This window comes from Archocentrus centrarchus, chromosome 21, assembly GCF_007364275.1.
Source record: "Archocentrus centrarchus isolate MPI-CPG fArcCen1 chromosome 21, fArcCen1, whole genome shotgun sequence".
Taxonomy (NCBI): Eukaryota; Metazoa; Chordata; class Actinopteri; order Cichliformes; family Cichlidae; genus Archocentrus; species Archocentrus centrarchus.
In genome coordinates, this window is record NC_044366.1 from 24,356,636 (window position 1) to 24,371,283 (window position 14,648).

Here is a 14,648-nt window from a genome sequence, read left to right on the forward strand (position 1 = left end):
CTGAGAGACATGACGGGAAGCAGTCTAGTTTACAGGTTTGTCTGCTTTTGCAACAACTTCCACTCAATTATTTAGATCAATCATGTTGTAATCTCCTCATTAACCTTCTCCAGCCGTATTTTTTACTGTAAGCAGCGGGTGAGCTGGTATTAGGAGGTTATACCCTCCCCCACCCCGCCTGCCTGGGCTCTAACAAAAAAAAAGAAAGAAAGAAAGAAAAAACAGCAGACGGGGCTCCCTGTGGAAGGAGAGCGCAGAGAAGCCGCAAACACCCATCAGGCCTGCCTGCCTGCCTGCCTCTCTTTGGCTCAGAGGGTGACAGAGCTCCAGCTTGTTTTCAGCGTCTGGGCTGCTGCTGCGCTGTCGCCTCTCCCCTCTCTCCACTTCTCCTCTCTGTTTCTGTGCGTCACAGCTAGGTCATGGCCGGACTCCAACAATGGCTCCGGTTTCTCGAAGCCACAACGCGCGCACAAACACACACACACAACACACAACACACCACACACACACACACACACACACACACACACACACACACACGCGCGCGCAGGCACCAGGAGCACACAAACACTGATCTGACAAATGATAGGGTGGCGAGGCGAGGCGAGCTAATAGTAGGCAGTGCGCCTGCTGACATGCCCGTGGGCCGCGGGTGTTAAATTGTATCCAATTACGGCGCCATGCGACGATATAGGAGGGGGAATATAATTCTTCTTGCGTGACAGGGAGATTCGCTTATTCCACGGGATCTTTATATGAGTGGGGGTGTGGGGGGGGTTGGAGGGCTCGACGTGTTCACACGTTTGTGGGAGAGCTGTGTCTATGCGCGTGGGAGGAAAAGATCTGGTTTTCCGGAGGACATGCTACCCATATTCCATTAATCAAAATCCATTAACAACATTTGGAGACGGCCAGGGTCCGGTAGCGTCCGACCAATAATTAATATCCATTATTTAAGCAGCCCAGGTCTAAAATATGTCTGACCGCACACACACAAACACACACACTTCACAGCCAGGAAAGTGGGGAATGAGGAATGGCATCAACGTGAAAATGAAATAAACACGCCTAGTCTCAGCTTTGTTATGAAATGTCTCTCTGCTCATTTATTTGATGGAGTGCACAGTCAAGTCAATCGAGCAACAGTGCAAAAGAGGGGCACGGTGCCAGTGTGGGTAATACAGTGGTGCTACAAACCAAAGTTTCACTCAGGTGTGGTTGATGCTCGGCAGAAAAGTTTAAAAAAAATACAAGGAGGGGGGGAAAAAAAAGGGGGTCAAGCGTGGGTTTTATTAGTTCAACCTGTCAAAGAGCACGTGGGCATGATGAAAACTGGAAAAAACAAATGGGCTGTGGTTGAACATAAGTTGACACCATTAGCCTGACAATCACCTCAGTTAGCCCCCCCCCCGAGACTGACAAAGGCCATGAGCTGATGGACCGTCAAAGGCTGTTCCTGTGCCTTGTCACCTCATCAAAACAGACTGAAAGAGGCAGCTCAGAAGAAAATGAGGGTATTTGTTTGACTAAAAGCATCTTTCTGTAGTTGTTCGTAAGGCTGTGTGCATTGAATTAGGCTGTGCTTGACTGACACACGCGAGCAGAAGATTTGGACCGAGAAAAGAATTTCCTTCACATCCCAGTCCAAGGCAAGTACAAAAATAGAGCGTACAGTTAAATACGTACAGTACATTGATCTGTTATAAATAGTGTATTACAAACAAGTGTAGCATTTCATTCAAAAAAACCCCAGAACTTTCCAATGAATACATGTGTGGCAGTTGCAACAACAGTAATGAAAACAGGCAGAAACAATACCGTGAGGAAGGTGACAATGGGTGCTTCGGGACTTATTTGCCCTATTGAGGCATCTTGACTGTTTATAACCCCATTCTGCACTTCTCCACTGTACCCACCCCCCCCCCCCCCCCCCCCCCCCCCGTTGGCAAGAAAATTGTTCACTGGGATCAATCTCGGTTTAGATGTAGATGCTTTCACGTCAGACTCACGGGATACATTTTAAAGGCCTGCTTTTCGACTAATCTCCTGCAGAGACGTGAAAAGAGAATGCTAAAGGAACACCTTGTTATGATTGCCTTTCAGCAGTCCTTATGTTTTTTTTTTTTTTCCATTTTTTTGTTCTGGCATGCCAAAATCCTGCAGACATACAGAATATGATGCAGAGAGGGAAATCATTTCAAGACCTTTGGGAAGAAGCAGATGCCTTTAACACTGGGAGGATCTTTACAGCCCCATATCCTTGCTTTTCTCTTGTAGTAATGCAGGGAGCTGGAGCTCTGTTCAGTATGTGTGGTGTGTGTGTCTTTAGGATATTAAATAGTAAAGGATGGGGATTAATAATGGAACCTGACAGCTCATCTCCGGCTCCTATCTGCCTGACTGTCCCCACAATCTTCCCTTCCATTCCCTGCCTACCTCTTTTTCCTCCCTCTCAGTTTCTAATCCGCAGCGTTTCTCTCTGGCTGTGACCCTCCTTTGTGTTCCTTCACTCCATCTCTTTTGTCTCCCCCTCCCTCTCTCTCTCCTGCTCTCTCAGGGCCCTCGGTCTTTCAGGGTCATGTCAGGAGAGTAGAAGAGCACATTGGTGTCATCGTCATCGCTGAGGTCAGCCAGGTCAGCCTGTGTGTAGCGCACCGCTCCGGGGTAGTACTCTCCGATCCTTGTTCTGTCACAGAGCCGTGACTGCAGAGCCAGCTAGAAAGCAGACACACAGGCAGTTTGGAATTAATACACACCATTTGTGCTGGTGTACAAAGTATGTTCACACTAAATCTCAAGGCTGAAATGCCCCGGGTTGATAAAAATGAAATGCTGCCTGTTATTAAACCCCCAAATTTGCATATCCAAGGTGTGATCATCAAGTTCCGGGACACCAGCCACAAAAACCAAAAATACCACCTGTTTCTGTTAGGTAAGTCTTCCATTCAAGTGCATTTTCTCATGCGCCTCTGGACCGCTTTAAGCCTGGCTGCTATTTTTAAAGCACCCATGATATAATCTTCAGCGTGTCCAAAGCTTGACCCATCAGACGAAGCTGCACGGAGGCAAATCTGGTGAGCACGCCGAGTGGGAAGTGAACCCCCCCACCACCCCCCCCCCCCCCCCCCCCCCCCCCCCCCCCCCCCGCGCTGCAATGTCCTGTGTGCCGATACAGGATGGCACGAGCCAGAACTGAGGTCATTAGCACTGAATGTTTTGCCTCAGGATGTCACAGTAGAACTATTTTTATGGTCACATTAAAGTGCTTAAGATTCTATATACTCCTGACAGAAGTACGAGCCACTGTAAAACTATAGAAAGGCCTACTTATGAGTGTAACGGACAGAATTTTTGGTTACGCTACAGAACACTATTTTCCACCCTTGTAAATGACATAAAAGTAGCGTACATCAAACAATGTGAAAAAAATATAATCATCATGGTCAGTGCGATATAACTTTAACGAGTAACCAAATCAGAAGAAAAAAACTGTGCAGCCCTACATCACTGAAACATGAACTGTGCTTTGATTTGTGCACGCAGCAGGGGAAAAGAGCCTAACTGTCCAGTCAGGTCTCAGTATGTAAATTACATGCACAAACTTCAGGCTCACAAGAGGCAAATGAGATTCTGCTTATTTGAGTTTGTACGTGTGAACAGAGATAGGGATGCGCAGTGCTCCAGCCAACAATACTGAAACTGGGCAAACTTTTAGTAGACTTGCACTGGAACTGGAACGCTGTAATTCTCCTGTTTACCTCGTGATCATTGCAAATGACAGACGGACTAACTGCCCTAATTTTAACTTTTGAGTTGAAATATCCTGTTTTATAGTATTAGAAACACTAGTACAGTGTTTTGGCATGTGGAAAGCATTAAAAGTCATTAATACAGCAGTCAAACTGCCCTTCCTTGATTGTATTTAATTGCTTCACTGCTACTTGAAAATCCACTCCTGCTTTAGAGTGGGGTTGTTTTTGCTCTAACAAAGAAAATTACCTATGGAACTGAAGAGTGAACAATTACTTAAGCGTCTTTGTTTTCGTCACACTGGGTTGTATTAATTTTGCTTCTGTCAGATGAGTTAGTGATTGTGAAACAACAATGTTTTCAGTGCTTTTTCAGTGGTGTGATTATTCAAACTGAATCAGGAATTTGGCTGTTTTATATTTACATCTGTTAACTGGCAGAAGCTCTATTCAAAGTAATGTTTGCGACCCAAGCCAGAGTAGATCGCAGTTCTCACTGCTTACAGATGCATGCAGTAACATCAGTGCTCATCAGATGCTGCCTCTCTCGCTCTCTTTTGTTATATGTTTGTACTCTAAAAAAAAGAGTTTGGACTGGGATTTTAAAATCTACACTGATACCAAGACTAGCTCTTGTTCAACTGCATATGAACAGGACTGCTCGCAAACCTGAAGCAGAATATTCAGATAAGTGGGAGAAGTGCTGGTGGCTACTCTGCAGGAAAAGCCAGAAAAGAGTAAAGAAAAGCAGAGTGACATGTGATGTCTTTGGCTGGTTGAACCTCAGATGTGCTGCTGCAGTTGGGATTTTTTATTTTTTTGCCAAGGTTTCACCGGCAGCCCTGTCAGAAGGGAATACAGTACACATACACTATAAGAAAGCAAGGGGGGAGGACTGAACAGAGGTTTAACCAGCTGAGGCTCAGCACCGTAACAAGGCTTTGTCTGCCTCTCTCTTTAACATACGACAGCTGTGATGCACACTTTCAATGTTTACTGGACAAAAGTGGCCATGCTCGTGCGGACACACGCTGTTTCCACTTATAAACAACCATGTTCTAAAACCAGCTGGCTTTGTGTTAAGATTGCCACGATGCTGAGACACGTAGGGCTTTGCAGGAGCTTCCCTTCCTGCGTGCACACTCACAAACCTAGAGAAGGAGAAGTGAGATGTGAGCTCATTGCAGAGCCACAGGCAGTTCAGCTGTATGGCTAGAATGCAGATCAATATCAGGGTAGGAGCAAGAGGAAGAGGGAACGAGACGGAGAGTACACAGGTGGGAGGGAGATGCTGGAGAGCAGCAAAAATAATGTAAGATAGATAATGCCAGAGATGCTGTAACAGGGTACTGGGAACAGAGGAGAGCAGAAGACTACAGCGAGGCAGAGATGGGCAGAGAGAGAAACAAAAGAGCCGGTTCACTGCTGCGAAAAAGGGGAAAAAACCAGAGGACTACATAAAGGAAGAGATGCAGTGAGACAGTCATATGCACTCCACACAACAAAGAACCAGGTTAATGGAAGAAATTAGGTTTTAAATAAACAATAACGTGTACATTCACAGTAATAAACAGGTTATGTGAACACACGCATCAGGTCTGTAACCAGAGGAGGCCTCTCAGTGAAAGTGTGTCAGTTTTAGTTTTCGTGAGACCAACTCTCCCGAAGCTTAAATTTAGCTTCAGGAGGAAGCGAGAAGGAATGGAAATATCTGGTAATCTCACGACCTGGTTCGGTTATGATTTTTTTTTTTTTTTTTTTTTTTGCTGTCGTGATTTGAGTGTTAATTCGGTGTGCGCCAGATCTTTTACTCGAGTTTGTAATCCACTGCACTGCAGTACGAAACATAACTGGCAGGTAGGCTTACTCATCTTAAAGGTCACTGTCTAACTGAATATAAAAAACAGTAAAAATGAATGGTAGTGAAAAATGTGTGGGAGTATGCAGCAAAGACTATTTGAAAAATTTAACAGCTACAATTTCTACGGCTCAAAGTAAATAGTGTACTGAAAGTGACTGTAGTGCCCGTGTTTTTGCTGAATGTCTGTTGTTTTATAGAAACTGAAGCTGATCTATAGACATGCTGGAGTCTAGTGAAGAGCACCCTGTCCACGTCAAGTCTAGACTCAGGGAAACTCAGTGTTATTCACAAACATACACCCGAGTCTAATAATCAGTCTGAAATGCTATTAAATTTAATCTTGTTTCCATTTGGCAGTTTTATTTTTAGTTGATGTGGAAATGGCTGCCAAGATCATTTATTTTGTACGTTTAAAAAAAAAAACATGTAAATTTGTTATTTTTAGCAAACTCTGCATCACCCTCATTCATTTGTTGCTGTTTTTTTTTTTTTAAAGCAGCTACTTTTCATAGTGAGTGAGGGACAAAATGTGGATGTTTTGAGCAAAATCAAAAATAAGCATTGCTGCCAATTTGCTCCAGCGGCCATTTTCAAGCACTGAAACAAATAAATGGCTTTTTTTCTTTTTTTTTTTTTTGCCATACCCTATAAAACGTGTGAGCTTTTCTTAGAACTCACAAAAGTGCTTTTATCTGCACTATCTCATCCTAATGCACTATCTATTCACTGAGCAGAACAAAACTGGCAGGGCCAAGGAAAGCAATAATGATGCCCTTCTTTTTTTTATTTTTGCTATGTGCTGCATAAGCCAAAAGGGAACATAATAAACTGGGAGAACAATTCAAAATCGTGGAGTCCAGCATCAAGTTTTTTAAAAAGAAATACCAGTGGCACAGTACCAGACATGTTTGAATGACTGAACATATTGGATATTAAAAAGGTACTCCCCACTTAAATGTTGAGTTTATTGAGCTATAAACTCAATGATATTACTATCACTATTACTGGCATGAAACACATCACTGCTGGTGGTGATGACATTTCTTTCCAAATAATAAAAATCTGAATTCCATTGTTTGAAAATGGCTTAACAAGCAATCTACTGTTTTAAAGATTGCAAAGCCAGTGCCACCATAGGTCAGAGCGTTTGGGACTTAATCAACATCATGAAATGTCTCAAATCAGATGTGGGAGACCCCGGCTCCCAGCCCTTAGTGTGAGTCAGTGAACCTGCGCTCATATTCATGCTTGAATGATCAAAGCTCGTTTACATGAGTGTACAGCATTTCCTGCAAACCCTCTACTCAAAGTTTTTCCGTTTTTGGTGCTGTGGTTTGGACTTGTGCTTTTGAGAGCTGCAGAAGCACCACGAGAATGCATTCTTTCTCTTCAGACCTTCATACGGCTCGGATATAAAAGTGGCAGGATGGGCCCTTTTTAGTGAGAGACAGAGACAGAAAGAAGCTTTAGACATTGCCCAGGCTGGAGCCAATGGCTCAAATTGATACAGCATGAGACCAGGATGGTCAGGACCAGAATAATGGCTTGGATCCAGCATGGTCTTGCACCGCACTAATGTCTGCTACAGCTGATTCTGGATTTCTTCACCTCAAATAAGCCCTCTGTGGCAGAGGTGTGTCACTCTCCATTTTTCTCTGGTCTGGTAATGTGTGGGCAGCACCTTCCTGAACCCCTCCTCGACTCTTGTACACTTCTTTTTCCTCAGTTTTAAAATTTAATTATGCGGGGGGTGGAGTTAGGTTGAGAGCTGGGGGTGAACTAACACCTTAAGAAGTATGTACAGTGAATTTGCAAGTAATCCCTGTGAGCAAAAGGCTTAGGCTTCACACTACTTCATTTCAGATAGTATTTTGGCTTGTTTTTTTACTCTTGGTGCTGTATGATGTCATAGCAGGTGGATATCCCTGATATAATCATCTCAGGCACAAGTGAGCACAAACCTGCTGTTCAAACCCTCTGTTTATGAGGAGCATCGAATCAGAATAATGATGGAACATTATGAGCTGTAAATCATGCAAGACTACTATAGCGCAGTCCAAGAATAAAAATATGAAGGTGGAAATGAACATAACAGGTCACCTTTAATTAAACTGATTTACGCTGCCTACCCAAAGCAACAGCCACCAACAACTTTTTCAAAGTACATATGGCACAAGAGAGGAGAACGAAGACAGCATAGAAAAAAAAAAAGAAAAAAAAAAGGGAGCCTACCCTTTAAATCATGCAAATGCACTGCAGGCAAGCAGCAACAGAGACAGAAAGGGAGAGAAGCTGGTGAGGGAGCATGAGGAGTCAGGGTTAGGAGGGCCGGGGGGCGGGGGCGGGGAGCAGGGTTGAAAGCGCAGATTCGTCGCTTTGAGAGAGGAATGTTTTGACGCTGTTGCAAAACCCCTCACAACACCACCACCACTACCATCGCCACCTCCTTCTCTCCCATATAGCCCACCACCACCACCACCACCACCACCACCCCCACCGCCAATCTCACACCTGATGTGTGGGGGCTGCTGGGAGCCGCATGCCAAGATGAATAACAACCGGCTGTTAGTCACGATAGCGCACGAACACACGCCGCCTCTCTCTCTCTGCCTCTCTCTCTCTCGCTCTGTCATCTTCTTTCTCACCTTCTCTCTCGTTCTCCGAGAGCCACACAAACAGCGTTTTCTCTGTGATTTACGAACACATTGAGATTCCGTTTCACTTCTCTGTCTCTCTCTCTCTCTCCTCACTCACCACAGTGCAACATTGACATTTGGGCTGAAGGTCACGCCGCACATTCCACTCTTCCACACTGCGCTCATGACCCGTTATCAGCACGGTTGGTGGTACTGACTAGGTGACAATATGTGTGTGTGTGTGTTTGTACACGTGAACTAAGACCACAAAGAATTTTCTGTGTTTGCGGTTCAATATCTGCTCTGGCTTGTATCTGCAGATACAGTCAATGTTTGCAGATTGAGACAAATCTGTAGAGAACTGTATTGATTGTGATGTTTACTGAAATGCAACCAAGCAAGTTTATATATATATATACACACACACACACACACACACGTGTGCGTGCTCGAAATCTTGTCTTTATTACATTTCCCTAAAAACTGAATTTGATGACACAGTAATATAGCCTCTGATTTGCCATTTCACACTTTTAAAAAGGGGATTTTTGTACCAAAACCAACAAGTATTTTCCATACAGGTGGTGTGTGAACACCTGTAACAGATGGTAACAGTCAGTGTGGGAAGTTAAACAGCCTAATTACAAATCCTGAAGCAATTATTTCTCACTGGGAAGAGGGCTTAGAAGATGTGGCAAAAAAAAAAAAAAAGGAATAAATGACTTTTTGTAGAATTAGGACATCAGTTAACTTAAACATCTTCTTTTACGTAAGCATTTCAACACTGGAATAAACAGAAAATTCAGCCATTCATTTATATGCCCTTCATTTCATATGTCTTTGCTGGGATGGGCTTCAGCCACCTGAGACCCTGAAAGGAGTACGCAAAGGTACACTGCAGAGGAAAGATGGCATTCAGGGGTTTATAAAGCTCTTTTCAGACATGGAATCTGTGAAATTGCTGACTGAATAGATCTGCTGAAGGAATGGATTTTAAACTATGCTAGCAGCAGGAACAATGGTGGTCGGTCTGAAACATCTAAATATTCATAGTTCCCACTTACTTCACATGAGTAATGCCGGCAGTCATTTTTGCTCAATGTCATAACAAGGTCATGTTTTTCCTTATGACAAAAACATATTGATACCTTTGGTGATCCCAGACTCTTTATCTGTCAACACCAATTTAAATTTGACCCATTATTTTATGTCTATTACTTTACAGTCAAACTGAATTATGCCTGCTAATCATCCGCACCGAGTGTATTTAAATAGACGTGTGTATCCTGGTTACGATCAGCTTTCAGAAGTATCCCGTTTGTGTGTAATTTCTGACATTGACTGAGCCATTATTCGGGTGTTGAGAAACCTGGATGTGTTTCTGAATATGCTGCAGTACCCTCATGTAGCATGTCCAGGTTTCTGAATGATTCAGCCAAGTTACCTCAAAGAAACACAAATAACGGTGGCAGCAAGAGATTCAAATCTACAGAAGACAGTTTGCAAAACGCCTGTTTCACAACAAGTAAAACAAGTCGGGTCAGGAGCTGCAGTCACCTTCACGTAAGCTTAACAGTTATGAAAACGAAATATGATGAACTATTTACATGCCCAATGAGATTTACTGCTGTTGTATATAAACATCACATCCCAAAAATGATTAAGACCAGGATAAGGGTGATAACCTGGGATACTCTGTCCATGTAAATGCACACATTGTGACCAGGTTTGCATACTGAGCATTTAACTATAAGCATTTAACCAAATGCACAGTTTAAACCATTATGAGCTTCAGCTGTGAGCTTGTGTGAGTAACCTGACTGGTTCCTCGGGGGGGGGGGGGGGGGGGGGGGGCTACGGTTGGATATTTTCAAGTAACACGGACCTGTGTTTACCTTTATTTGTGTCGCCCAGTGTTGATTTGCATCAGTTCATGTCCTTAAACAGACTTTGTATGTAATCACATGAAAGATGACTGAGGGTCTAGTCATGCATAACCACTACGTATAAATAAATAGCCAGCAGATTTAAATAATTATGTGGTTCTCACAGGTGTGTGTGTGTGTGCAGTTTACCTTCATGCCAGTTGGGCTCAGTAGGCTCCACCAATCCCTATCCAGGCCAAAGACAAAGGCATTGGCCAAGCCGTGGAGTGGGGCTGACAGGACGTGCAAAAGCGTGAGGGAGAAGGATGATGCCTGAGGGTAGAAGGCATTATGGAGCCTGGAGGAGGAGAAAAAAAGAGAGAAGACAGAGAAGTTTAGAGTTCTCGCATAAAAAAGTTGTAAATACAGAGACAACCAGCAGCAGAGCTTTAGACGTGAGGATGGAGTAATTGAAGGAGAAATCAGAGGGAGAAGACAGCAACAGGGAAAAAGGAGAGTGAGCGGTTGATAGAGCAGCAGAAAGAGAGTGAAAGAGAGGCAGAGGACAAGTGAGTGACAGAGTGAGGGACAGGGTGAGAACAAGAAGTAATGAGAGTGAGTGGCAGAGGCAGAAAAAGGGGAGAGAGAGGAAAAGGGGAGGGCGAAAGAGCGAGTGAGCTTTATATCAGCGTTTAAGAGCCCATTAGGCAGCGTGAGACGGCTGGGCTGACACATTCTTGGCTGCCGCTTCGACAGCACGCAGCACTTTACAAGGACAGGGAGATGTGTAGCGCTCAACTCCCTTCCTCTCCTTCTCACCCCTTTCTCTCATCTCAGTTTCCTACTTCTCCTGACCACAATTTCACCGTCCCATCTACCCCTTCTTTCTCATTCCGCGCACGTTTCCACCCGCACGCTGCTTGGCCTCGCTCAGAAATCTCTCCCATTTCTTTGCATTCAGTTTCATCTATCTGGATATCTCATTTTCATCTTGACTCATGAGAATGAGCCGCTATTCCTTTCTTTTCAATTTCCTTCCCTGTGCCTGGAAACCTGGGGCATGACTAGGAGAAGAACCTGATATTGTATGGTGTGGCTGAGGACTAATGGCTGCCTCTGAGAACGATGCTGCTCAGCCATTAACCCTGGATTAACCTTGTATTAGCAGTGCTCGCTGGGCTAGCCCGCCACTAATGTCTTTTATTGATCTATTAGCGTGAGAATCAAACCGCGCGCGGCTCATGGCATTTTCTGCATGTGTTGTGTTCCTGGCTTTGCTGTGCAGCATGAACTAAGTGGCCATGGTGGTTGACCTCTTGGTCAGCACAGTCATATATCTCTGGGGGAGGGGGTTGGGGGAGACAGAAAACCAACCATTTGAGGAAAAGGAAGTGGTTGCACAGAGTTACGTGGGACTCTCCAGTCACCCATCTCTACGTAACCGAGTCAGAGACGTTTTTTTGGAATGATCTGAAATGACAATTTTAGTGGGGAAATCATTGGCAATTGCAGTACTGCTTTGTTTTGAATCACTCTCCTTAAGAATGACTTCACAATAGTCTCACAAATATTGAGCCATCACTGCACCTTGCCCATGAACACAACGAGACTCTGTGGCTATAGTGACATCAGCCGAGCCGCTAAAAATAACCACTGGTGACTAATCAAATATGTTTTATAAAACGATGTTATGTGAAGTGAAAATATTACACCACTGTCACTTTCTCGCTGCAACACTGTTTTTGAACAAATGCAACTCTATTTTCACCTGCATATAAATACAAATTAGTGTTTAAAACATCAGGACACTGTAGACCGTATTAAACATAAAGCTTTAAGATACTGCTATCATACAGCAGGTTCAGGGCTTCCAAAGGGATTTTTTTTTTTTCATTAGAAAAAACATAAACTACATCAGCGGGGTTATACTTCAAGGGAGTTTCATTTGATGACAGATGGTTTAAGCACTGACAAGGCAACGGATAAATCCATTTTAACACATTTAAGCACAAAGTAAGCAATGAAAAGCACCCAGGTGCCCGGAAGTGGAGAGGAGCAACTATTTGTCGTGAGAATCAAGTAAAATGTGAGCAACTTGATGACTGAACTGTAACTCAATTTATATTTAATATTTCTTGGAAATGACTAAATAAGTTAATGCAATATTTTTAATTTCTAGAGACATAACTCAAATGTGAAAAGAAGCAGAGTACACACAGTTTACAGTCCTTTCTTCTTTATTAGCAAGTAGTAGGAGCGCGTCTGAGCAGCTATGATGATGTGAGTTTCTTACTAGCTTTATCCTGCATTTCACAATTTTCTGCCCATTCTGTCAGGACATCATGTCCCAAAAAAAAAAAAAAAAAAAAAAGAAAGAAAAAAAGAATTGAGCTCATTTTTGTGCTTGAGTGCTTTTGTGTAGGTGAAGAGACGGGACTTCTGCAGCACGGTCGTGAACAGGGCTGTGCGCACCACCCATTTTTAGATGGGAAGATTTTGTTCCTGGAGATAAGATGGAGCTCCAGTTGGGATATTGCTGCTGTATGAAACTAATAGCTGGTGCAGCTCCTTTGGTACACACAGCTGCTTCAAATGCACTGTCAACAGCTGCCTCTAACACTACCGGGAGCAGCGATAGCAGAGTCTGCGTTTCCGGCTGATGAAAATATAAACTAGGCGTTTTAAATGCTGTTTTCTGACATCTGATAACTTCCAAATTAGCCAGCTTTTCCTTCCACCTTGCTCTCCCCACTACAAATATTGTTGATTTATGTTACACAAGCAAGATATGACTAAAAATACACTATTTTAAAAATATATATATTTTTAAGGTTATAACTTTTTCAGATCATTTGTTATTCTAAAAGTTGACCCACCTTGGCCACGCTCCCTTTTGTGTCATTACAGTCAAGTGCTTATTTACAGCAGGTATAAAACTCCAATGCAATACTACAAGAACCACTGTGAGTATTTCTTTAGTGCATTTATAGAGACAGTTTTTCCTAAATCTGCTTTGTGCTTCATTTTCATACTAATTAATTCCCAGCCTGCAAGCTGCTCTTAAATATGAAAAGAAAAGACAAAACTTGCAACAGAGGCTACCCATCATTTAAATCATGGTCTCCTGCAGCAAAAATACACCAAACATTATTTTTTCCTGATGTAACTACGCTCAATAATCTCAACATAAATGCACCAATAAGTCAGTCAATAAGTCATGAATATCAGTTGATCACATGTAATACCTTAAGTCCTTTGTCAAGTTTCTGATTTTCTCTAACTTTTTGCTTTGTACGAGGCATTTTGGAACATTCTTTTTTTTTTTTATACTTGCTATCAATAACAGAAGCAACTCAACAGCTGAAAACAACACAATAATTCAACATAAAATGTATGCAGGCTATAACAATGTAGGCTAATTGCACTTGTTGGAATCCATTTTAGGTTATTTTAGGCAGAAACTGAGAACTGTGAACGATGTCTCACTTTGTTGGAGCTGGGATTACAGGGTAGCTCAGTGCCCTTGTGGTTCATAGTTGGTATTGCAGATACATTTTAAATTGGCTTACCACAGTAGAGGACCATGACTATTAGAGCTGAGGTTCAGCTCTGTCAAAAAAAATACAGACAGGGTCAAAAAGTTTTTTTCCATAGGATAATAACATTATCTTAACCTCACTGTTCTTAATCTTGTGTTAAAGCTTCCTTTTTCTATTCAATCACTGTAAGTGACGCCATCACGGAATTAGATTAAGTATTCTTGTCTGTGGCATTTCTGGAGAATCGCGCTGGTCACAATGTATCAGTGTTTCCCCTGCCACTGCTCAGCTTCCCAAGAAACTAAAGAAAATTCAATTAAATTAAAAACTTAAAAAATTTAAGTGAGGATACTGCTGCTGAAGTAGATAGTAATTTACAGTTAAGTGCAATAAAATCTGCCAGAGAAGTGTTATAATGATGAACAGACTTCATTCCCCCACGTAAATCAACAGGAAAAAGAGTCAAAGTTGCCACAGATGTGATGACTTCACTCCATCTACGCTACAAGTAAGGTAGGTTTGGCCTTTTGGAAAGGCTTAGGGTGATAGCTTTTGGTTCCACACACTACTGATGAAATTGTGATCGGTTCACGTGCCCGTCACTTTCTAAACAAACACACACGCACAGCTGTGGTCTTCAGCCCCATTATGAGGTCCCAACCAATGAGTGATCCAGCTACAATTTTTTCCCTACCTACAGACAACTAAAACATGATGATAACAACGTCATTTTCTGAAGCAAATAGACAGAAAATTAGATTAAAATTCAAATTAGAACAGAATTATTACTAAATTAAAGAAGTTAAATGCAACAAATCCTTCTGAGAAAGTAAATGGTCCTGAGGGTTCCCCTCTGCAAGTTACTCAGAGAATTAATAATTACTCACAAAATGTATAATTAACAATAGCTTATAGTATCTGCTGACAGAACTCATTTTTAACAAGTGACTGAAACTGCCAGCGTTGGTTAAACATCAGAAGTTCTACTGTTTCCTGAC

General features: G+C 42.7%; 1 protein-coding gene across 2 annotated transcripts in view; it reads right to left on the reverse strand.

Moving 5' to 3' along the window:
- Window positions 1-1,944: 1,944 nt before the first annotated feature.
- Window positions 1,945-14,648, reverse strand: part of LOC115800918 (cyclic AMP receptor-like protein A) — a 53,051-nt gene continuing 40,347 nt past the window's right edge. For both annotated transcript variants that reach the window (XM_030758536.1, XM_030758535.1), the window contains 2 exons: window positions 10,322-10,469; window positions 1,945-2,715 (listed from right to left, as the gene is read on the reverse strand). In XM_030758536.1, coding sequence (XP_030614396.1) covers window positions 2,554-2,715; window positions 10,322-10,469 — 310 coding nt within the window. In that variant the 3' untranslated portion in view covers window positions 1,945-2,553. The remainder of the gene's footprint in view (window positions 2,716-10,321; window positions 10,470-14,648) is intronic.